The sequence below is a fragment of the Chiloscyllium plagiosum genome, unplaced genomic scaffold (genome assembly GCF_037043375.1).
Source record: "Chiloscyllium plagiosum isolate Xiang-an unplaced genomic scaffold, Cpla_swu_hap1 HiC_scaffold_20, whole genome shotgun sequence".
In the NCBI taxonomy this organism is placed as follows: domain Eukaryota; kingdom Metazoa; phylum Chordata; class Chondrichthyes; order Orectolobiformes; family Hemiscylliidae; genus Chiloscyllium; species Chiloscyllium plagiosum.
This window is the reverse complement of record NW_028270158.1, coordinates 398,224-424,548: the sequence shown is the minus strand read 5'-3', so window position 1 is coordinate 424,548 and position 26,325 is coordinate 398,224. Positions and strand designations below refer to the sequence as shown.

At 43.1% G+C, this 26,325-nt stretch overlaps 1 protein-coding gene across 1 annotated transcript in view; it reads right to left on the bottom strand.

The window, feature by feature from the left end:
• Positions 1 to 3,108, bottom strand: part of gpr139 (G protein-coupled receptor 139) — an 87,317-nt gene extending 84,209 nt beyond the window's left edge. Inside the window, exons 1-2 of the mRNA XM_043712185.2 lie at positions 2,974 to 3,108; positions 2,446 to 2,595 (exon numbers count right to left, since the gene is read on the bottom strand). Of these exons, the coding sequence (XP_043568120.1) occupies positions 2,446 to 2,569 (124 nt within the window). The 5' untranslated portion in view covers positions 2,570 to 2,595; positions 2,974 to 3,108. The remainder of the gene's footprint in view (positions 1 to 2,445; positions 2,596 to 2,973) is intronic.
• Between the last annotated feature and the right edge of the window lie 23,217 nt (positions 3,109 to 26,325).

The window sequence follows — 26,325 nt, the reverse complement described above, 5'->3', positions numbered from 1 at the left end:
CATCTTTTCCCTCCTTGTTTTTTTGCTGTTGTCCTCTGTAGTCTTTGTAGTCTTTCCAATCCTCTGGTTTCCCACTGCTGTTTGCCACGATATGCTTTCTCTTTTGCGTTTATGCTATCTCTGACTTTCCTAGTCAGCCATAGTTGCCTCATCTTCCCTGTACCATGCTGCTTTTTCCTCAGGATGACTCTCTGCTGTGTCTCCTGAATTACTCCCAGAAACTCCTGCCATTGCTGTTCCACTGTCCTTCCTGCTAGGCTCCTCTCCCAGTAATTTCTACCCAGCTCTGAATCTCTACCTGCTCCATCTTCCTTGTTGCATTTTCATGTACAATGAGATGGAAGCCTCAGTAATCCAAGCAAATCAGGGTCCTCTGACATACACAGGAGCTGGTTGCAGCTTTAAATTCCCACTCCCACCCCCACAGTGAGGAGCTCAATATAACCCCTCCACACTCAGTAAAACCAAGTGAGCAAGATGAAGAGAGATGTCCATTCAGATCCAAGAGGAGTCTTTCCTGACTCCACAAGAATAATGTCTTTTTATTCATTTTGTAAGACGTGGGTGTCACTGGTTGGGCCCAGCATTTATTGCCTGCCCTAGTTGCCCCTTGAGAATGTGGTGGTGAGCTGTCTTCTTGAACTGCTGGAGTCTACATGCTGTGGATTGACTCACAATGCCATTAAGGAGGGAATTCCAAGGTTTTGATCTGATCTGACCATTACTAATCTGGACAATGTCTCACTCCTCTTACCATCATCTAATGTTATTTAATAAAGACATTTTACATCAAAACATGATTGAGAGCCATCTGGACCATATACCTGGCTACAATTACAGGATTATAACATTACAGCGAAGCAAAATGCTGAGGATTGTACAGTCCATCAAGTGTGCACTAGCACTTTCATAAAGCCATTCCATTCCTCCCATTGCTAGCCCTTTCCCACAGCCCCTGCAAATTTTTCCCCAAGAGTTGATCGAATTCCTTTTTGCTAGTGCCTGTTGAATCTGTAACGATCACCATATCCAGCAGTACATTCCAAATCCTAGCCATCATCGGGCGAAAAAGTTTGGCCTCAGGTTGTGTTCTGATTCCTTGCCCAATTACCTTATACCAGTGCCCTACGGTGACTCTTCATTTCACCATGGAAACAGAGTCTTGTAATTTACTCTAAACCCATCACAATTTGAAACACTTTGGTCCAATTTCCTCACAGCTGTCTCAACTCAAAGCAGGACAAGCCCAGCTTCCCCAGTCTTTTATATTTCATCAGAGATTGCCTGGAAGTTAGAATTGTTTCCCTCAGACTGCTTCCCCCATCTCCAATCTAGCAATAAAGTATTTTGTGAACAACATCTTCTGAAAAATCAATTCATCATGACATTGATTTAATTTATTTCATTTTGTTATTGAGCCTCACACTAAAGACAATTCAGTTTTTCTGTGATTTTCTGTGTGATGAAATAAGTACATTTATGAGAAAAATGACTATAAAATATTTGAATAATACTAATATAACTTTAGTATACTTACCAGTGAAAAGGTTTGATGAATTGATTGTATCCCACTCGAATTGCTATGATCAGCAATCTGTATCACAGCTCCCAGGCTGAGGCACACTGGAATTATGAAGCGTTTTTCTCTGGTTGTCACCTAAGCCATAAATTACCTTCCTATCTGTTATTATTCCTGCCTGAAGATGGGGATTGTCCTCTCAATAAACAACTGAAACGTTGATGCATATAGGTTCCATTCGCAATTATTATTTTAATCTGTAACTATATTACATATATAAATAAACACTATTTCTCCTTTGTTTAACATTTTAAAACATTTTGTGCCAATGTTCTAATTTCAGTGTTAAACATTCATTCTGATAGCAGAAAATAAGTGCATCACTCAACAGAAATGTAAATCATGATATCTGCAGTTTATTATATGCACATTAAAGAGGATAATTATTTGTCCTGCTGTCAGCTACAGCTCTGTTTTTAACTTTACAAATTGAATGTGATATTTTGAGGTTCTGAATGAGGAGAAGGTCCTTTCATTTTGAGCTCACAAAGGAAACATAATGACCTCACAGTGTTTCATTTCCGACTTAATTTTTGTTAGTTATGTTTTTTAAAATTGGATTAGCATTAAGTAAAAAAGGGAGATTTCTTTTGTCCTAATATTTTGCTAATTATGTTCCAAATTAAAGGTTTTTAATTTAAATGCACAATATAATATTTGATTGAAATTGAAAGATGTGATCTAGACAATTCTTTAAGATATACTAAGATCTTTAGAGAAACACGGATCTGTTTCTTATTCCAAGATAATGGGTTTATCATTTCTTTACAGTTTCATCAAACTATCATTTGAATAAACGTGAAGCCAGTGTTAACATTGCAAGTCTTTTACTGAGCTTTTCCTCTTATATAAAAATGTGCACTCACCTGGTAAACCTAAGCACAGCAGAAGACTGTAGTAGGCAACACGTACATATTCCAAACCACAAGCGTGCTCCCCATCATGGGAGGGTAGGGGACTGTCGGTGTTGAAAATGTGATTATGCTCCATGGATTTTCCTTGTTAGTTGGCTCAGTCTAAACATGAAAACACACAATGAATGCCGGCACCTTGACTGAGGCTCTGTATCCAGTCTCTATCCTTCAACACATGTTCGACTCTGGATTCTTCCACCTGCTGCTTGCTGCTAAGCTGGCATCATTAGAAGAAAGTGCTTTAACTGCATTGCTCTTAAGGGAACTGAGCTGAACTGTCATTAAAGTAGGTAAATTAATACATTAAAATTTGATGATGTATAGTCACCTCTATTGGTTGCATCTCTGAAGAGTGTAATTAATGCAGTGTGAAAAGCAATACCTCATACAAACGGGTTTGCAGTTACAGCGCAGTCATTGGTTTAAGAACAATTTATTCATTCCTTTGCTGCCACAAATGCTTTTATCTAAAGCACTTACCTTAAGGCAGGGAAGTAAGGATTCAATGTTGACGTTATAAGAAAGCCACCAATTCACCTTCGAACAAGTGTAATCAGATCAATCTTTCTGAAGATTATTGAAGGCTATTATACATTGCCTACAGACAACAGTAGAGTTCTGTCAAGTGTCATTCTCAGTGTGTCTTACCCAGCCACGTGACAAATGGGTTGACAATAGTGAACATGAAAGATTAGAATGACATACCACAGAGACATGTTGCAGCTGTAGACAAAATTGGCCCCTGCAAATTCTAAACTCTGAAATCTTCAAATCAAAAGAAATAATAAGTCTTTTTCTTGCTTCATATTACCTGGAAACTAGGGAGAAGTGGAAAAATAAAAGTGGATTAAATTAGATCAAAAACAATTATTTCAAAACAAACACCATCAATCGTGCACATATTGAATCACACTGCTGTGTAAGGTGACATGACAGTCTGATTCTCTCTGCAGCTGTCGTCTCAACATTTAACAGTATCAATAGCTGGAAAGAAGAAGCCTTAAGAAGTGAATTTTAAAATATTTTTCTCTCTTGTAACTGGACTATTCTTTTACTGATGAATTTAGTAACTCAATAATCTGTAACTGATTTGTAATTTTTTTTTATGCAAGTCCTCAAACAGTTAATGAATGTTACTCAATCTTGCATGACTGATGTAGCAATGTGGAGTTAGATTTTTAGGGGCAAAATTGATATTTTCACTACAAGTTCAGAACTTGCTAACAGAAATGTGAGAACTTGAGACATTTGCTTCTTAACAATGAAATTCTAAGGGCAGTATTTAAAATATCATTTATTTACAGCAATGAATTTTTAATCTTTCCACATTTATTCTTGAGCCACTCAACAATCTAACATCTATTAATTCAGGTGTGGATTTAGTACATTAATATGATGGTGATTCAATGACAATTGAAGAAAGTTTTTTTGGTTGATGAGTAATGGAGAATCTAAGAAGAAGGCAATGAATTGAGCTACACATCACTCACAGTCTGTCAATTACTCACTGGGATCTATTTGGAAATCTGGAATAAGGTTCATTCCTTAAATTCCATGATATTAATATTCATTCCTTAAAGAAAAACATGATTGGAATATTAACTTATAGATGTGTCCCATAGTAAACCTTATAAACAGAAGGTGCTAGACTGAGAGATGTGAGTAAGACATTGTTAATAATGTAGAAGTAAAGGTTATGATGGGAAGTGAAGTGTAATGTAGAATGGAATTTACCCAGGTCCATACACAGTACCCTCCAGCAGTGTCATACATAGTGCAGGATTGCTTGATACAAATGTCAATAGTACATGCCATCATGTATTCTTCAATAAGTGCCATTTCCCAGAGAGCGTAACGATCTCACAGCTAGCACAGGAAAGATTAGCCCAGCCGTTTCCATGAGTAGATGATGCTGGGTACTGGGAGAGTTAACAAATTAGTGCTAGCACTCTCCCTTCATTGCTGCATGTGCATATTCTGTACAGAGACATTCCTGAAAAATAATGGTCAAAAGAGATAGCTGCACACAAACATGTAGAGATTTTAGAACTATGGGACTAAATGAATTAAATGTGCATATTCCTCCAGTCTACCATTACATTAAATCCAAAAGTGAAATGAAATGGCAGTTCAGCAATTATAATAGAGCATTATGCATGTCTGAGCCTGGAAGCTTGTGTTCAAGTCCCATATAGACCCACGGTGAGTAATAGCAACTCTGAACAGATTGATTCGGAAATATCTGTAACAGTAATAAACAATGACGATCGTAATAAATAACAATATCAAGAATATTATGAAACAAACAGAATGTTGGAGAAACCTGGCTGGTCTGGCAGTATAAGCGAAGAGAAACAGACTTAATATTTTCAAAATGCGTCATGCTGGGCTCAAAATGTTAACTCTGTTTCTCTCTCCACTGCTGCCAAACCTGTTGAGTTTCTTCAGCACTTTCTGTTTTTATTTCAGGGACCTTTGTATTTTGGTTTTTATTACAATTGTTATGTTGCCAGAATACAGTGCTCATTGGGAGAGCTGCTCAGTGACATCTCACCCTTACTCTCTATCTGGTATGGGTGTGGATAGTGGTCTGTTCTTCAGGTCCGGCAAAGGCAAGTGCCTGCTCCTCATCCATCATTGGTGAGGCAGTGCCATCACAACATTGTACAGGACAGCAATACCCTCCCTGCAGTCAGGTTTCTTCTCAAACTTGCACTTTGTTGTATTTCTTCCTTGATGACCTTCTGGTTTAAACAAAGGTTATTATCAGCCACGATTGTCGAACAACAACTTATGTTTATATCAACCTCAGTGAAATAAGCTAAAAGCAGGCACCAATCAAATGTGGAGATATCATGTTGAATTAAAAGGAAATACATAAGTCATCATGCACAGAAAGAGCTGAAAATGTGTTGCTGGAAAAGTGCAGCAGGAACACAAGTTTCCAGCAACACATTTTCAGCTCTGATCTCCAGCATCTGCAGCCCTCACTTTCTCTCAAAGATGCACAGAAAGAGGCCATTTAAGGACAAATAGCTTTTGCAGATGTATGTGTCGAGAGTGTGGTGCTGGAAAAGCACAGCAGGTCAGGTAGCATCTGAAGAACAGGAGAATCGATGTTTTGGGCAAAAGCTCTTCATCCCGAATGAGGCTTATGGGCCAGGGGCTGAGAGATAAATGGGAGTGGGGTGGGGCTGTGGAAGAAGGTAGCTGAGAATGCAATAAATAGATGGGGGGGGGGGGGGTGGGAGAAGGTGATAGGTCAGAAAGGAGAGTGGAGCGGATAGATGGGAAAGATGATGGACAGGTCAAGAGGGCAGTGCTGAGTTGGAGGGTTGGATCTGGGATAATATAGGGGGAGGGAAAATGAGGGAACTGGTGAAATCACATTAATCCCGTGTGTTTGCAGCATCCCAAGGTGGAAGATGAGGCGTTCTTCCTCCAAGAGTCGGGTGTTAGGGTTTGGCAATGGAGGAGGCCCAGGACCGGCATGCTCAGTGCATCTCCTCCACTCCCTGCACATCCGCCCTTGAACCCCACCACTCCCAATACAACAAGGACAGAACCCCCTGGTCTTCACCTTCCACCCCATCAATCTCTGGATATATCGCACCATCCTCCACCACTTCCACCACCTACAAACAGACCCCACCACAAGAGATATATTTCCCTCCCCACCCCTATCAGCTTTTTGCGACACCCTTGTCAGTTCCACACCCCCCAACCACCAGCCCACACCCCACTCCTCCCCACTCACCTCCGTCCAAGGCCCAAAGGATCCTTCCACATCCAACAGACATTTACCTGTACCTCCACAAACCTCATCTACTGTATCTGTTGCACCCAATGTGGTCTCCTCTCCATCGGGGAGATAGGACACCATCTTGTGGATCATTTCAGAGAATATCTCTGGGACACCCGCACCAACCAACCCCACCACCCAGTGTCTGAACACTTTAACCCCCCCTAAACCCACTCCACCAAGGACATGCAGGCCCTGGGCCTCCTCCATTGCCACACCCTAACCACCCGACGCCTGGACGCCTCATCTTCCACCTTGCGACCTTGCAACCACACAGGATTAATAAGGGTTTCACCAGTTTCATCATTTCCCCTCCCCCCAGCTTATCCCAGTCCCAAGCCTCCAATTCGGTACCACCCTCATCACAGTTCCCATCAATTCGCTCCACCCTCCTCTCCGACCTATCACCTTCCCCCCCACTTTCATCTACCTATCACATTCCCAGCTACCTTTCCCCAGCTCCACCCCCTCCCATTTATCTCTCAGCCTCCTGGCCCACAAGCTTCATTCCTGATGAAGAGCTTGTGCCTGAAACGTTGATTCTCCTGCTTCTCGGATGCTGCCTGGCCTGCTGTGCTTTTCCAGCACCACACTCTTGAGTCTGATCCCCAGCATCTGCAGTCCTCACTTTCTCCTTTTTTTCCTTTGCAGATGTCTATGTCCCAAACCAGCTTCCTCTCACCCTGCCTCAGATAAAGCTATTTGCATAACCCTCTCTTCCCAGGTCCTTCACAAATGTGTATACCTTCCCCTTAAATATATCGACATGATTCACTTCACCCACTCCCTGCTGAAACAGGTTCCACATCCTCACCTCCCTCTGGATAAAAGTATTTCTTCCCAATTCCCAATTTGATTCCTTGATGATTATCTTCTTCCTAGTTTTGCTTTATTCCACAGGTGGAAACATTCACCTTAAAATCTCACTAAATGTTTTAAAGTTGAATCTTCTGCACCAAACAGAAAAGTAACCTCTCACTGTCTGATAGTTTTACCTTCACACCTGCAGCATTAACCTTGAACATCTTTTCTATTTGGGGTCAAAAAGTGGATTGCAAGAAGAGTTTTAAAGAAGCAGAGGGAAGTGGAGAGGTAGAAATTTCAGGGTGATGTGTGGAACCACTGGGCTAAGGCAGGGCCACCATTGTGAGTGTGGGGAAGGGAGAAGCTGACATGACTTACCTCCACATAAAATTACAACTATTACTGAGGCAATTCGTGTTGAACTAGTTTGGGAATCCAGAAGCCTTTGTTAATACATAATGCTGTTTTGAACGAAGGTGGTGGTGAGCTGCCTTCATGAACTGCTGCAGTCCCTGCCCTTAGGGAGAGAATTCCAGGATTTTGACCCAACCACAGTGTTGGAATGAAAGTACATTTCCAAATCAGGATGGTGTGTGGCTTGGAGGAGAACTTGAAGTTGGTGGTGATCCCATGTATCTGCTGCCATTGTCCTTCTAGATGGAAGTTGTCATGGGTTTGGAAGGTGCTGTCCGAGGAGCTCTTCTCTCTTGTTGGTGATGGTCAGTTGTTGCCTGAGTGGGAAAGTTTCCATGTGACATATTAGACAAATACAAGCCCATTATTGATGAAAATTCACTTGGAAGGAGATGCTTAATGTCAGCAATGCATGTGCAACTGACCAACAAAGAGACAAAAATAGAAATTGCTGGAAAAGCTCAGCAGGTCTGAGGAACAGTCACTTGAACCAAAGCATTAACTCTCATTTCCCTTCACAGATGCTGCTCGACCTGCTGAGCTTGTCCAGCAATTTCTGTTTTTGTCTCTGGTTTACAGCATCCTCAGATCTTTTGGTTTCTAACTGATGGATAAAGGTGTGTGTTTAACCCGTCCCTGCAGAAAGTTGTCGTTAAGAAACTTCCTAATGTTACACGGATGTATTTCAAAACATGTTTAGAGATGTGTAAGAGATTTTAAAAGTTAAGGTTTAATATTATTGACTAAATATTTTGTGATACTCTGTAAGGATTAAACCATGGTTCCTATTCATGTGGCTCTGACAGATGTGCAGACTCTCCCTCTTTCAATGCAGGTGTGTTCTGAACTGTGATCTGGTGACAGTGCAATAAGAATCAGAATATTTAGCTCTTTCACATTTCTGTTGTTCCTAGTTGTCAGACATGATGTCTAAGTAATTGCTGTTACAGGGGCACAGGCCACAGCATGAGTTCTGTTCAGGATAATTTAACTATCTGCCATGCCTGAGGCCTGGCTGGTTTCTTGGCTGAAGTTTACAACGTGTATTTCTAATTCAGTATGCAAGGCTCACATCTCTCTTTGCTCGCACATTTGAAATTAGGTTATTACAGAGAGTGCATTCATACAGGATGTGAAATTTAGCAATTCCTCCTAATAGCAATCAGATACCAAATTATACTGTATCCTATAATCTAGCCCATACACAACTTAGGTTCTGATTTAAATTTGAAAAAAAGTGTAGTTTATGTATATGCTCATATCACAGGGCTGTGCTCAATGTTTAACATGCAAAGATAAAGATTGGGCCGAATGGTCCTCTTTTTTGGCAGGGTATTTTTTGAGTGAGATTCTTGGTGTCTTGTGCATCAGGGTGTACACAAATGTCACCCAATCTCCTACTCATGGATTATGCAGCCAGCCTCCCCAGTCCCAGCTTTATACAATAATACAGCGAGAGCGATAACTGCTCACCATTACTTGGAATTTGCTGTGTCCTTATTCCTCCTAGCACCAGGAAACCTCAGCTGCACGATCATCCATGGTTAAGGCAGTGTCTTGGGAGAAGATCAATCATCCTCTGAGCTCCACATGGGTAAGTGCGACCATCTTCTCTCTGCTACCTCATATTCACAGGTAAATCCCTTCATGGAACTCTGCCATTCCACTTGCCTCTCCCCAGGGCTCACTTACTATAACTCACACTGTTACAACATTATGTCCATTCACCCACCTCATCCTCCCAATCCACTGCCTGTTCCTGCTCTCTAAGCTTCCTCCCCACTCTCAGGAGGAACCTCTACCACCTCCTCCTGCTCCTGCATCACCATCAACTGGTCCTTCACATACATCTATCCCCTGTATTGCAGGATAAATGACCATGGCTAAGCCCCCTCTCATGTAACCAGATGAGCTCCTTCATTAACTGTGGCTGAAAGTACTTCCCCCTTTGACCACAATAAGTATTGCTCCACTTTGAATTTCACACTTGGCCTTTTGCTTGAAGCCCATGCAGTGTGTTATGGCGTAAACTGCAGTCAGTGTGACTCTGACATGACACAATGCAGTGCAGAGATACGTCCATTCCTCTTGACTGCTCAGTGCTCCAACCACAACAAGCTGCTTGCCTCTCTCTTCAATCCACAGACACTGACTGTGTGAACACAATGTGAGTGAGTGGTATGAAAGGAAGCTAAGAGCCATAAGCTGCATCCTGTGTAAGTGCTTATGTGTCTCTGAACACCAAGTGATCTGAAGAAAGAGTCAAAGAGTATAGTGCTGGAAAAGCACAGCTGGTCAGGCAGCATCCGAGGAGCAGAAGAATCTACATCTTTCCTGCTCCTCGGATGCTGCCTGACCGGTTGTGCTTTTCCAGCGCCACACTCTTTGACTCTGATCTCTAGCATCTGCAGTCCTCACTTTCTCTGACCTGAAGAAACAGACAAGTTACAGATGTAAGAAACTACAGAAGGTGATATACACAGTCCAGACCACCATGGAAGCCAACCTTCCAACTATGGACTCCATTTATAAGGCCCGCTGCCATGGAAAGGCTGGCAACATCATCAAAGACCCATCGTACCCCAGTAATGCTCTCCTACAACCTCTTCCATCAGGCAGAAGGTACAGAGGCCTGAACACACGTACCAACAGGTTCAAGAACAGCTTCTGTTCAACTGTTATTAGACTGATGACTGGAGCCTCTAACTTCAAATAATACTGACCTTGTTAATTTTGATCTTGCCTAACATCCTGTGTGATGTAACCTGTATACCTCTGTCCAAGTTTCTTTTTCACCCTATGACCTGTATGTCTTTTTTACTATGATCTGCCTGTACTGCTCATAAACAAAGCTTTTCACTGTACTTAGGTACACGTGACAATAAATCAATCAATCAATCAAGTCTCTGAGCTCCAGAGTCAGGTCCTAAAAGGTTGGAGAGGTGTGTAAGTTGGTCTGACAGCAGCCATGATGCTGATTTTGGTCTGTATGGATGACGGGCTGAGGAGGATTCTATCTACAGAGTGTGCAGGGACATTGTGGTGAAGACAGAGTCAATGCTGGTTGTGTCTAGCAGGCAGTGAGCTATGGCACGGGGTTCCTGCTCTGATTTACATTTCTACATTTTGGAGAGGGAGGGGAAAATTTGGTGTTGCACAGAAAAGAGGAAAACTAAAACACTTTTCTTGACTGAAGAATCTGATTTTTCCATTTCAACCAGGTTTTTCCATCTTTTGCATCGTTGCCCAAGTCTCTCAAGGAAGTGGCAAAAGTTTGAGATAATAATTTGTGGTAATGTTAGAATTTGTTATGATAGTTTAACTGTTTGAAAATCAAGTCTTGAAATGAGATTGATGAATGAAAGCAACACAAACTTAATAGATTGCATCCTGAATTTATGGGCAAATGATTGTGGTTCTGTTCTCAAGAATAAAAAACATTACAAGGAATCAGGTGTAATAATGGCAAAGAGATAAGATTCATTTAGATGTTCAGCAGCTGCATTCTCCTGCTTCTGGACAGAATTGTTTTTTCCAGTTTAGAACGATGAGGGTGGATCTAATTGAAACATACAGAATACTGAATGGCCTGGACAGAGTAAATGTTGGGAAGATGTTTCCATTGGCTGGAGAGACTGGGACCTGAGAGCACAGCCTTAAAGTAAAGGGAAGACCGTTTATAACGGAGATAGGGAGAAAGTTCTTTAGCCAGAGAGAGGTGAATCTATGGAATTCACTGCCACAGATGGCTGTGGAGGCCAAGTCATTGAGTGTATTTAAGGCTAAGATAGATGTATTCTTGAGTATCAAGGGGATCAGGAGTTACAGGGAGAAAGCGGAAGAATGGAGTTGAGAAACTTCTCAGCCATGATTGAATGACGGAGCAGACTTGATGGGCTGAACGGCCCAATTTGTATTCTTACAGTCTTATGGTCTCTTAAAAGGTTTAAGAAGAATAAAGCTGTGTATTTGAAAGCTTTTAAAATTTACAATTAAAAATGTCATTCTGACTTCGAGGAAGTGTTGTTTTATAAAAGCAACATCTTTATAACAGCTATTCCATGTCTAATTCCAGTACTGTCTCCCTCTGTTTAGGGAAATACTCACTGACTGGAGATTCTAGAATTCACTAACAGTTAGGAAAGCAAATGTAATGGCTGTATTTGTTTCGAGAGGGCTAGAATACACAAACTGGGATGTACTGCTCAGGCTGTATAAGGCTCTGGTTAGACTGCATTTGGAACATTGTGAGCAGTACCTAAGGAAGGATGTGCTGGTGTTGGAGGGGGTCCAGAGGAGGTTTACAAGAATGATCCCAGGAATGAAAAGATTCTCATATGTGGAGCAGCTGAAGACTCTGGGTCTGTACTCAATGGAGTTTAGAAGGATGATGGGGGGATCTGACTGAAACTTACAGAATACTGAGCAACATGGATCGAGTGGACATGGAGAAGATGTTTCCATTAGTAGGAGAGATTAGGACCCGAGGGCACAACCTCAGAGTGAAGGTATGACCATTTAGGACTGAACTGAGGAACTCATTGCTGCAGAGGGTTGTGAAGACCAAGCCATTAAGTGTATTTAAGACAGAGATAGGTACATTATTGATTAGTAAGGGGATCAAGGATTGCAGAGAGAAGGTAGGAGAATGGGGTTAGAAACATATCAACCATGACTGAATTTTGGAACAGACTTGATGGGCCACCAAATAGCAAAATTCTATTCCTCTATGTTATAGTTTTATGGCATTGCCTGCATCATTGTTAAAAGCTTGATGTACAGCTGAATGTCAGTCTGGAGTTGTCCTATACTGTCCTGACATTTTCCCCAGACATGACAGACAGGGCGGGCGGTGTGGGGGGGTGGGGGTGATAAGGTACTCCTGCTTTTCAGAAAAAGACCTGGCTCCTACTAGACAGAGTGGTGCCAACTGGGGATATCCCCCTCCACCAGGACCAACAGTGGAGGACATAACACCAGCCCATGCCATCCTGATTCAAGGTTGCCACCATAGGTCAGTGCAGTCTCAGTCCTTTCACACCTGCTTCCCCCTGCACTGTCCACCCACTCAGTCACTTGGGTCATTTCCCCATCTATAGCAGGAACCCTTCATCCTCTTATTAATCAAAACTCAGGTCTCGTATCAGAGACTGCCCTTGAGGTACTGTGCCAGGACCCCTTGAGCAAAGGCCATTACCCTCAACTGAATTGGCGATTGCTTCCTGCTTTGTGTCTGCACTGCCCTATGAGCCTGGTATCTCTGACTGAGGGGACAAAGTGCAGCCCAAGATACTGTGATTTGATTGGAGATGTACCATGAGGACCTTCCCAAAGGATATGGGATGTGCAACCAGTGCCCACAGAGTTTGCCCAAGAAGCCTGTTGTCCAACATGGAGGTCATTTGGATCTGGTGTTGAGCTAAAGTCACCAAGTACTCGTTTTAACTTCATGATGAGATTTCTTGTTTGGTATGATTGATAAATGGGAACTGAACATTAATGAGGTGAGTTGGGCCCTTAATTGGTGTTTCACTGCTGCCTACCCAGAAACCCCAGAAAGATGGAGTGAGATACTTCCACTGCCAAGATTGGCCTCAATGATCTTCTCACCTGATTCTGCTACAAATTTCACCAAAGCCCATGTCTCTCTGGCCCAAATTTCTGTGATGCTAAGATTACTGACCAGATTTTGGGAAAGTTGAATTAGAGAGGATTCTACCTGAGATGTTCTACCTGGACACACTGATTCTATCACATCCAGAATCAAGGTCACTCTCTGAAATGATATTAAGAGAATAACAAATGAAATAAAAACTAAAGGAAGCCATGAACTGAACTCTAGACACTTAAAGAGTGTGCAGTTCCTGTGGAGGTGAAGGATAAAGTCACTATAGTTCCAGAGGCAGCTCCCTTGTTTGAAAGAGAGAGAGAGAGATGATTGGTGGTAGTTTAACCTGAGAGTCACCATGTCTCAGGCACTGGCTGAGGTCACCATGAAGGATCTGCTTCTCAATCTTGCCCCTCGCCTGAGGCATAGTGACCCTCAGGTTAAACTCACCACAACCCTCTCTCTCTCTCTCTCTCTCCTCTAATGGGAGAGCAGCCCTGTGGTCCTTTGGAATTAAGGTGACTTTAATCTTGCAAAGGTGACAGTCACATTTTCCTTTTACCTGGCAGATTGCTGTCAAACTTGGAAAATCACTGTCACTTATAACTTGATGGTTTACAATTGTACAAAATCACAAACTGAACCATCACATTCACGCACAGAGTGATAGACAGGGCAAAAAAAGACCTATTTGATCCATTTGCTGAGCATCAAAGTTCACAAACTGTGTAGATGTTTCACTCCAATTTCCAGGAGCCTGCAGAGTGAGAGAAGCCTGTATGTCACTCTGGTTATAATTAATGCACTTATCCAGCCTTCCACATCCCTGTAGCCTGAAGGTTGCACCATTCGTGACTAAAATGGAAGATGATTCCATCAAAGGAAAGCTGTCAATTCCATGATTAAATGCTTTCCTTTTATTTGTTCATTCTTAGCAGTTAAATTTGCGAAGTTGTTTTGAAGGGCCTCAAAGGTCTGAGAAAGACAAATACCCCTAAGAAATCCTTTGTTACTAGGTAATGCAAAGCCCAAAGTTTTTTTTAACTCTTTGAGCCTCATGTTCCTGCTCACCTTCCTGTCTAAGGTGGCTGCATGGGGTGTCTGACTAGTTTTACATCTTGACATAGACACACCTCTGATTTATAAATCTCAGATCAGAATGATGTAAGGTAATAGATTGTTGGCTAAGTGGAGTCATCCAACCAAAATCTGTTGTCAAATAGTCCCCAAAATTGTAGGATTTACTTAATCTTCAATAATAAATAACTCAGATTTAAGTTTTTCATTCCCACTTGAGTGCTGTAAGTAAAGGAAACACAACATGGTGGCAGCTTGTGATTCTGAAGCTTTTCCAACTTTAAGCACATCAACTATAAAACCATGGCAGCCAGTGAGGTTTGGAAATCCTGTGGGATTTGCCTTAATATAGACAAATCATCAGCAATCATTCTGCACACTGGGAGCTCCATTGACCCTTTAAGCATCAACACATTGTGCTGAGTTCTCTGAAAACACTCAGACCTTGGACTGTTTCCAGTTCTTCTGGGACCCACAACAGCAAGCTTACATTCAATAGAGACTGCACCAGGCACTACTTGAGTAGCAATAATGAATAATGGGTCTGTCAGGTAGGAGTGAAGGTGGCAATCTGTTGTCTTGGAAAATACTAGGCAAGGTCAAATAAAAGACAGCCTCAGGAAGGCTTGACAAAGTTGTTGCAGGCATGACGTTGTTTTTGGGCCGTTGTGATGTGTTTGTCAAGAAGCCAGTTTTCAGGCAAGCCCTGACAAAATGCACAGAGAGAGGGTGACAGTGGCAAAGGGACGTGGCGTGGGATGACAGATAGTCAGATCTGCAGCATCTTCAACACCAAAGTACAGAATGATTGCTCCGAATTCGGAGTTCTGGGAACTTTGACACAAACTCCACCTTGTTTCAATGCAAGGGAGCAGACATTGTCTGTGAGTTTAAGCTGCTTGAGCGGTGTGTAGAATAATGGTTTATTGACTTAGTAATTTCTGAGCAAGTGATCTGTCAAGAAAGTCACAAATGGGTAATGAAGGACACCTCAGATTACACATGTCTGAGCAATCGGAAGATGAACATGGGATTCAAACTAGATATAACTGTGGGGGAACAACTTGCAACAAGCTCAACCTAGGGTTTATCACACACCATTCGCAACAACCAATAATCACCTAAAATTGCTGGAGATAGCAGAAAGGAAAATCACTGGGAGATTTGCTGAGCTGGTTATAGCATCAACATCTATTAAATCTTACCAAGATAATCTCAAGGAGAAATATACTGAACAGCCTGCATCTGTGGGTGAAGGGAGGTTAGGGCCCAAACTTCCAGGAATTCACAGTGCTTAGATCAGGGGTCAGGATGGGGTCATTTAGCTCAGGTCAGGGGTCAGACTGGTGGCATTGGATGGGGTCACTGTGCTTAGGACAGGGTGGGTTTACTCTGCTTGGGTCAGGGGTTCCTGTTGGTACACCCAACATATATTCTTCACCTTTGTCTACCTCCGTATCTCCTCCAAGTGTTATTGAACATGAAGGGTTAAGGATTCATAAATTAATGCAGGATGGTACACGGTAATCAGTAGGAAGCTTCGTTGTCTGTGTTTGACCTTATGACATGAAATATTATGGGGTCTGGAGTCAATGTTGAGGACTCCCAGGACCTCATTGTGCCATCATCTCTGCTGGACTTGTCCTGTCGTTGGGACAGGACATCCAGTGATGGTAATGGTGTCTGGAACATTGTCTGTAAGATATGGTTCCATAAGTACAATCGTTTCTGCTTTGCATAAGTTATTATGATCTCAATGTAGACCAGTTGTTATGAAAAAGAAATTTAGATTCAGTTATTAACTGAAAGAAATCCATCACAAAATTTGAAATTTTAAACAATAACCTTTCCTATAATCTAGTGCTTCTTCAGGGAGTTAGGTCAGAAATTAAAAAGCAGGATGAGCAGCGTAGTAATCTCAGGATTATTCGAGTGCCACGTGCTAGTGAGGCTAGGAATAGAGAGCGAGTGCAGATGAACACATGGCTCCAGGGCTGGTGTAGGAGGGAGGGCTTCAGATACGTAGATCATTGGGGTACCTTCTGGGGAAGGGGGGACCTATACATGAAGGACAGGTTGCACTTAAACTGGACGGGCACCAATGTCCGGGGCAGGAGATTTGCTAGAGCACTTCAGGAGGGTTGAAACTAGTTTGGCAGAGGGATGGGAACCAGAGCTACAGATCAGAGGAGAGGGTAGTTGTTAAACGGGCAGAAATGGAATGCAGAGAGTCTGTCTGAAGGGATACATAGTTGAAAGGGCAAGGGGATGGGTTAAAGTGTGTCAGTTTCAATGCAAGGAGTGTTAGGAATAAGAGTGATGAACTTAGAGCATGGATCAGAGCTTGGAACTACAATATTGTGGCCATAACGGAGACATGGATTTCACAGGGGCAGGAACGATTGCTGGACGTTCCAGGGTTTAGATATTTTACAAAGAACAGTGAGGGGAGTAAAAGAGGAGGGGGAGTAGCATTGTTAATTAAAGAATGCATCACAGCTGCAGGAAAGAAGGTTGTTGAGGAGGGTTTGTCTACTGAGTCAGTATGGGCGGAAGTCAGTAACAGGAAAGGTGCAGTCACTTTACTGGGTGTTTTCTATAGACCTCTCGATAGCAGCAGAGAGATGGAAGAACAGATTGGACAGCAGGTCTTGGAAAGGTGCAGATGCAACAGAGTTGTTGTTAAGGGTGACTTCAACTTCCCCAATATTGATTGGAACCTCCTTAGTGCAGATGGTCTGGATGGAGCCAGTTTTTTCAGGTGTGTCCAGGAAGGATTCCTGGCTCAATATGTAGATAGGCCGACTAGGGGGAGGAGGCCATATTGGATTTGGTGCTCAGAAACTAGCCAGGCCAGGAGACAGATTGGTGACAGTGACCACAACTGCCTCACCTTTACCATTGCCATGGAGAGAGATAGGAACAGACAGTATGGGAAGGTATTTAATTGGGGGAGGGGAAATTATACTGCTATAACAGAGGAACTGTGGAGTATAAATTGGGAACAAGTATTCTGTAGGAAATGTGCAACCTGAACGTGGAGGCTGTTTAAGGAGCACTTATTGCGAGTGTTGGATACCTTTGTCCCACTGAGACAGGCAAGAAATGGGAAGGTGAAGGAGCCTTGGATGACAAGAGCAGAGGAGCTTCTCGTCAAGAGGAAGACTGAAGCTTACTTAAGGTTGAGGAAGGAAGGATCTGGCACAGCTTTAGAGGATTACAGGGTAGCTAGGAAAGAACTCAAAAATGGACAGAGGAGAGCCAGAAGGGGGCACGCAAAAGCCTTGATGGGAAGGATCATGGAAAACCTAAAGGCGTTCTATGCATACGTGAGGGATAAGAGAATGATCAGAGAGAGGGTTGGGCTGATGAGGGATAGTGGAGGGAACTTGTGCCTGGAGTCTGAAAATGCAGGTGAGGCCCTAACTGAGTTTTTTGCTTCAGTATTCACTAGAGAGAGGTACCTTGTTGATAGTGAGAACACCGTGGACCAGGTTAATAGGCTTGACAGGGTACAGAGCTGGGCTGAGAAGTGGCAGACGGAGTTCAACCTGGACAAATGCAAAGTGATTCAATTTGGAAGTTCGAATTTGAATGCTGAATGCAAGGTTAAAGACAGGATTCTTGGCAGTGTAGAGGAACAGCAGGATCTTGGGGTCCACGTATGTAGATCCCTCAAAGTTGCCACCCAAGTTGATAGATTTGTTAAGAAGGTGTGTGGTGTTTTGGCTTTCATTAACAGGGGGATTGAGTTTAAGAGCTGCTAGGTTTTGCTGCAGCTCTATAAATCCCTGGTTAGATCACACTCGGAATATTGTGACCAGTTCTGGTCAGCTCATTACAGGAAGGATGTAGATGCTTTAGAGAGTGTGCAGAGGAGGTTTACCAGGATGCTGCCTGAATTGGAGTGTTTGTCTTATGAGGGTTGAGTGAGCTTGGGCTTTTCACACTGGAGAGAAGGAAGAGAGGTGACTTGATAGAGGTGTACAAGGTAATGACAGGCATACATAGAGTAGATAGTCAGAGGCATTTCCCCAGGGCAGAAATGGCTGTCACAAGGGGGCATAATTTTAAGGTAATTGGAGGAAGGTATAGGGGAGATGTCAGAGGTAGGTTCTTTACAGACAGAGTGGTGGGTACGTGAAATACACTGTCAGTAGTGGTAGTAGAGTCAGAGACATTTAAGCGACTGCAGGACAAGCATGTGGACAGCAGTAAATTGAGGAGTGTGTAGGTTAGGTTGATCTTAGATTCAGATAAATGCTCGGCACAACATTGTAGGCCAAAGGGCCTGTACTGTGCTTTACTGTTCTATGTTCTCTGTTCTGTAGCACAGACCTTGTGGTTCACTCGCGTGGTTTGTCTATATCACAAGTCTTGAATGCTGTGTAACATTATACTTTACTTTCTGACCTTTCCATGGTAATATTTTGCTCTTCTGATAAATTACAATCGACTAATAGATTCTGTTGAATTGGTAAAGTGTAATGTACTGTTTCAAGCTAAGCAGTTTTCCAAAAGTATCAAACACATTTTACCATAAAACCATAGCTTTGTTATAGCTGCCATATGCATGCATGTACTTGGTAGCAATTCTGTTAACTCAGCTCTGTTTCAATGTGGAAAGGGACTGTCTGAGTGGATCTGATATAACATCGTTCAGGCAGCTGTGCCCTGACTGAACATTAAATGGTTTTGTAGTTCTGGCTAAGATCAGGCTGGGCTGGTTATTAAAATAAGCAGGTTGACAGGAGAATGGAAGAGAATCACTGTCACTCTTCCATCAGGCGGAAGATACAAAAGTTTGAAAATACGTTCCAATAGAATCAAGAGCAGCTTCTTCCCCGCTGTTATCAGACTTGTGAACAAACCTCTCATATATTAGAGATGATCTTTCTCTGAACCTTCCCTGTAGCTGTAACATTATATTCTGCATTATGTTCTATTACCCTGGTGTCCTTATGTCACATCTGATTTTTCTGGTTAGCACGCAAAACAGTTCTTTTCACTGTATCTCGTACAAGTGACAATAATAAATCAACTCAAATCAAATAAAAAAAACCCAAAGCTAATAGTGTGCTGAATCCATTGTTGTATTCCTGGACACTGAGCAAGCCATCAATTCTCCTTGAATTGTGAAGTACTGGTGAATAAAGTTATCATTTTTATCATCAATATTACCAGTTTCTCCCAGACAAGGTGAAGTGAGTTGGCTGGCTGTCAGACCTTGTCTCCAGGGCCATATCCCTCAGTCTGACTACATTAGACAAGCCTGAAATAAGAAGCCCTTTAACCCAAGAGCCTAAAACCCTGCCTTGGTGTGAGACGATCTTGGATATAAGAAGCGAACTAGAAACTGAGTAAAGTGGGTCTTCAAACTCCCCTCCACCATTTACTCCATGACTGAAGGATAATAGGTTCTGTGATCTAGATAATAGATTCTGTGATCTAGATAATAGATTCTGTGCAATCTGCTCCGTCTCCCTCCATACTTCAGCCCCTTCTCTCAAGCACATTCCCTTCTCACCTTCATATCCCCACTTCTCTCTCCAAGCACTGTCATCTTTGAAACATGCATCTCAGGTTTACTGAAAATTCACTATTATATTTTGTGTAAAACCAGTCAGTCTAATAATTTGTTTCTGTAACTTTTTGTTTTCATTATTCTGACAACAATTTTATTGAAGCTTGGATAAAACACAATTATCATTAAAAAGTTCAGCCCTTCTGCTCAAGTAAAGTAATCTGGAAAGTAAATATAATTTAGTTTTTTTTCAGTTTATGTATTCTGAATAAGGTGTAGACTGATACTTATTTGTTCCTGAATGAACAGGAAATTTGGTGACAAAGTATATTAAATCCAAGTTTATTACAACTCAGTTACTAGATTCAATCACAGCTCATGAGATAATACAAAAACCTTCTTTCAGACTGTAGTTAACAGTGCAGATCATCATCCAGACTGTGCTGATGTTGCTTTCTTGTTCTTAACTGTAAGAGAGTGAGATGTGGAAATACCAATTTGATGATCTCATTACACTGGGAGCTCACTACAGGATGGAGATATTGTAAAATCAGCAAACAAAGCATTGATCCTGCTGCTAACGCATCCACATCTTGCCCTCTGATCAGAAAGACATCTGCTCATCTCTTGCCTTCTATTTTTTAATATGTTATCCATCATTGCAAATGGCTACATTCGTGTCTGTTTCTACTTTCTGAAGAAGTTTACCATGTGGGACTTGATTCAAGTCCATATTTGCATGTATTTGTGCATGTCTCTGTGTGTGTGCGTGTTTCTATGTGTGTAACTGTGTCTGTCTTTGTATCTATCTGTGTGTTTATTTTGTGTGTGTGTACGTGCATGCACCTATACGTATGCTTCTGTATTAAATCATCGAGGATGAGTGAAGATGGGAGTTTTTGATGAGGCTGTTTTAGAACATAGAACATAGAAAAGTACAGCACAGAACAGGCCCTTTGGCCCACAATGTTGTGCCGAGGTTTAATCCTAATGTAAAATATAATAACTTAACCTACCCACCCCTCAACTCACTGCTATCCATGTGCATGTCCAGCAGTCACTTAAATGTCCCCAATGACTTCGCTTCCACCACCTCAACTGGCAATGCATTCCATGCATTCACAACTCTCTGCGTAAAGAACCTACCTCTGATGTCTCCTTTATACCTTCCTCCTAATAACTTCAAACTATGACTCCTCATAGCAGTCAATCCTGCCCTGGGGAAAAGTCTCTGGCTATTGACTCTATCTATTCCTCTCATTATTTTGTACACCTCGATCAGGTCTCCTCTCTTCCTCCTTCTCTCCAGAGAGAAATGTCAGAGCTTTTTCAACCTTTCTTCATAAGGCAAGCCCTCCAGTCCAGGCAGCATCCTGGTAAACCTTCTTTGCACCCTCTCCAAAGCCTCTGTATCTTTCCTATGGTAGGGCGACCAGAACTAGACACAATATTCCAAGTGTGGTCTCACCAGGGACTTGTAGAGCTGCAGCAAAACCTCGCGGCTCTTAAACTCGATCCCCCTGTTAATGAAAGCCAAAATACTATATGCTTTCTTAACAACCCTATACACTTGGGTGACAACTTTGAGGGATCCATGTACTTGCACACCCAGATCCCTCTGTTCCTCCACACTGCCAAGAATTCTGTCTTTAATCCTATATTCAGCATTCGTGTTTGCACTTCCAAAATGCATCACTTCACATTTATCCAGGTTAAACTCCATCTGCCATTTCTCAGCCCAGCTCTGCACCCTGTCTATGTCACGCTGAAGCCTGCAGTAGCCCTCTATACTATCGATGACACCTCCAATCTTTGTGTCATCCGCAAATTTACTAACCCACCCCTCAACCTCCTCATCGAAGTCTTTTATAAAAACTACAAAGAGCAGAGGCCCAAGAACAGAGCATTGTGGGACCCCACTCAACACTGACCTCCAGGCAGAATACTTTCCATTTACAACCACTCTCTGCCTTCTGTCAGCCAGCCAATTCTGAATCCAGATAGCCAAATTTCCCTGTATCCCATACTTCCTGACTTTATGAATGAGCCTACCATGGGAAACCCTATCAAATGTCCATATACACCACATCCACTGCTCTACCATCACCGACCTGTCTTGACACCTCTTCAAAGAACTCAATAAGATTTGTGAGGCTTAACCTACCCCTCACAAAGCCATGCTGACTGCCTTTAATCACACTATGCTTTGCCAAATAGTAATAAATCCAATCCCTCCGAATTCTTTCCAAACCTTTGCTGACCACAGACGTAAGACTGACTGGTCTGTAATTGCCAGGGATTTCCCTATTGCCCTTCTTGAAAAGAGGAAAAACATTCGCCTCCTTCCAATCTTCCGATTCGACTCCCATGGAGAATGAGAAGGAAAATATCCTTGCCAGCGGCTTAAGCAACATCCTTTCTCGCTTCCCAGAGCAGCCTAGGATAAATCTGGTCTGGCCCTAGGGACTTATCAATCTTAATGTTTTCCAAAATTTCTAGCATATTATCTTCATCAATCTTGATCTGGTCAAGACTGTATCCCAGCTCCTCTAAGTTTTCATTTACAACAAGTTCCCTTTCCTTGGTGAAAACCGAAGCAAAAAACTCATTTAGGGATTCCCCTATTTGCTCAGACTGAACACACATGTTCCCTCCACTATGCCTGATCGGCCCTACCTTCTCCCTGATCATTCTCTTATTCCTCACGTATGAGTAAAACGCCTTTGGGTTCTCCCTAATTCTTTTTGCCAAGCCTTTTTCGTGCCCCCTCCTGGCTCTCCTCAGTCCAAATCTGAGCTCCTTTCTAGCAAGCCTGTAATCCTCTAAAGGTGTGCTAGATCCTTGCTTCCTCCACCTTATGTAAGCTGCCTTCTTCCTTTTGACGAGAAGCTCCTCTGTTCTCGTCATCCAAGGTTCCTTAATCTTACCTCCTTCTTGCTCCAATCCTTTGCAGATTTCCTCCAGCAGTAATCCAGGTGGATATGCAAACTCTCTGAAATTGTAGCAGCAGCTTTCCAACAGGTCTCCACAGGCACATTGAAAATTAGACATTGTTGTGATTTGCTGTGAATGTAACGAGGTTCCTGATTGGGCTGTTAAGTTGGTTCACTCAGAGAGTCTGACTAACAGATATAAACAGGAGGGCCCTTTTTGATTTCCTTAAAAACCTTCTTCTCTGTTTCTGGTTGCACTTCAGTCCCACGCTCCTGATCTTTGGGCACCCGGTACGGAGGAGGGAGGGCAGGTCTGAAGGCCTCCTCGTGGGTCTGCTCATGGGCTTGGCCAAACAGGCCATAAACAGGTCGAGGCAGCGGGCCGTGGAGGGGGTCGTTAGGGCCGACTGCCTGCCCCTCTTCCGCGGTTACGTTAGGGCCTGGGTGTCCTTGGAGAAGGAGCACGCGGTGTCCACCAACACCCTGGAGTTGTTCAGGGAGAGGTGGGCGCCGCAGGGAGTGGAGTGCATCATTTCTCCCTCCAACTCTATTTTGATTTAGTCCCTGCCCTCCCCTTCACTGTTTGATCAAGCAGCATTGCCCTCTGAGAAGGGCACTACTTGTCACTGGCCACTTGGGTGTTTCCTTTCTTCCTGGTAGTGGAAATTGAATAAAGGTTTGTGCACCTTGTGTCTCTCACTGTGTCTCACACCTGCACACACACAATATGGGTGCTGGGGAAAAATTAGCACCACCGCAGTTAGACAGTAGTGTGGGGGAAGATAGAAAAATATAATCAGGAGATTTAGAATCTCCTTAGTTTAGGGAACTGACTTTGTGCTGGCTGGGCAAAAAGAGAGAAAAAAAATAACTAGGAGATTTAAAAAAAAGGAGTGTTACTCCTGCTGTTAGGCGATAGTGTGTGGAAAAAAGAATAAACAGAAGTGTTTCTGGTGGTGAAAATATTGAATAAAGTTTTTTCTGTACACATGGTGTCTTTAATGAATCAATGCACATGCACACAAACACATGTGGGGAAAATGTAAGCACTCCTGCTGTGAAGTATTAATGTAGGAGGAGAAAGAAAGGAGTAAAAATAAATAAACAGGAGCAATTCCCCCTTCATTTTCTTCATGTTAGCATTGCCCTTCTCAGGCTTTGCTTGTTAATGTTTCACTGGTCACATGGGTACTTTTCCTGGTGGTGGAAAATATGGAATAAAGTTTTTACACAAGGGTGTCTTTTTACTGAGTCCCTGCACATGCACACACAGCCACGGGTGATGTGGGGAAAATATGAGCACAATTGCTGTGCCTCCTTTCGGTGTTATGGTAGTGTAGGCAGGATAAAAAAAAACATGAATCTCAGACAGTCTCCTGACTCGAGGGACTGGCTCTGAGTAGGCTGGCTAAAAACACAGTAAAAAAAATACAGGAGTGCCAGAGTCTCTGAGGGAGCTAGATCAGTGTTGAGGACTCTCCATGTGTAAATAAACAGGGACTTGATGACAGTATATTGACATTTGTGGAATTACTTTGGTGGTGACAACAGAAAAATATGCTTCTGAAGAAATTGCACACAACAGTGATTTTTAGTTGGGGTAAACATTTCTGGCATCATGCAGTTATTTTGGAAGCTTGTCTCATTTGGTCCTGCTGTCAAAGTCTGGGCCCTGTATGTGGAAACAATGCAGTATTTATTTCCAGGCAAATAACATTGGGGCAAATGAAAAACAACAAGTAATTCTCCCGACAGTTTGTGGACCCACAGCTTTTTCCGTTATTAGGAACCTAACTTTCTCTGAGGCACCAGACATTAAAACCTTTCAAGAGTTGACAGATTTAGTGAGATGCTGAGAGACTATATGTGGAAACACCACAGAAGCGGCAGGGATAGGCCACTATAAATGCCGGAGGAAACACCACAGAAGCGCTTCACAGGAGGCTCCCAAGCACTAAGGATGTCACCTAGACAGGGGACGAAACGTTTGCAACAAAAACTTCCAGCTCGGCGAACAGAACCACAGCAACAAGCACCCGAGCTACAAATCTTCTCACAAACTTTGAAGACTATATGTGGGATTAATGAAATAACCATGCAAAAGCGCTTATCAGCTGAGGCCTAACTGGACTTCAAACAGTCACTAAAACTCACTGTGATTAGAAAATATGGCAAGTGGAGCAGATGAATTGCAGGGTATTCCAATGGAAGTGGAAACCCTCCCCAGTCCGAGTGAGTCTGGGAATACCACTTGAATAAAGACAATTGTGCAGCCTCACTTAGGACCTATCCTGAACAGAGGGACTCTAGGTCAGCCCACATCAAATCCCAAAACAAAGCCAAGCCCCGGCCAAACAGTTAAAATTTCCTTCAGGGTCTGGGCTGGTAAGCCATTGTAGTTGCTGCTGATGTGCAGATTTGAGAGAGCAAAGGAGTCACATTAGATCTAGATGGAGTCAGAGAACTCCTAGGCCAGTATCCAGGAGAGTGCAAACCCTGTAAAGTCCATCTACATCTGGTCTGCAACAGTTACATTGCTTAGCAACATCCAAATCAGAACCAATCCCGATGCAGTCTCCTCTACACTGGGGAGACTGGACGCCTCCTTGCAGAGCGCTTTAGGGAACATTTCCGGGACACCCGCACCAATCCAACCCACCACCCTGTGGCCCAACATTTCAACTCCCCCTCCCACTCTGCCGAGGACATGCAGGTCCTGGGCCTCCTCCACTGCCACTCCCTCGCCACCCGACGCCTGGAGGAAGAATGCCTCATTTTCCACCTTGGAACACTTCAACCCCAGGGCATCAATGTGGACTTCACCAGTTTCCTCATTCCCCCTTCCCCCACCTCACCCCAGCTCCAACTTTCCAGCTCAGCACTGTCCCCATGACTTGTCCCTACCTGCCTATTGCCTTTCCACCTATCCACTCCACCCTCCTCTCTGACCCATCAGCTTCATCCCCACCCCCATTCACCCATTGTACTCTTTGCTACCTTCCCCACCCTCCTCTCTGACCTATCATATCACCTCCATCCCCACCCCCATTCACCTATTGTACTCTATGCTACCTTCTCCCCACCCCCACCTCCTTTATCTCTCCACCCTGCAGGCACCCTGCCTCTATTCCTGATGAAGGGCTTTTGCCAGAAATGTCAATTTTCCTGCTCCTCGGATGCTGCCTGACCTGTTGTGCTTGTCCAGCACCACTCTAATCTAGACTATGGTTTCCAGCATCTGCAGTCCTTGTTTTTACCCAATCAAAATAAACATCTGCTTAAATGGTCACCCAGTTCTAATGGAGGTCGATACCAGTGCAGCTGTTTCACTGATCGCAGAGCCAGTCTTCACTCTAACTCCAACCTCAAGTTTGTGCAACACCTCAGCTGGACTGAGAACCTTCACAGGGGAACCTTTACAGATTAAGGGTATAACTTTGGTTCCAGTCTCTTATGAGAAGCAGCTGGTTCAGTTACTGTTGGTTGTAAAAAGCTCGGGCCCAAGCTTGATAGGGTGAAATTGGTTGGGAAAGATTCACCTTGATTGGCTCAATATTTTTGTATTAGAAAATGGCTGCCTGAGTGAAGTCCTAATTAAATACCTAGAAGTTTTTCAGAACGACCTAGACACTATCAAATGAGCCAAGGTCTCCTCGTATGTTGACCAGGC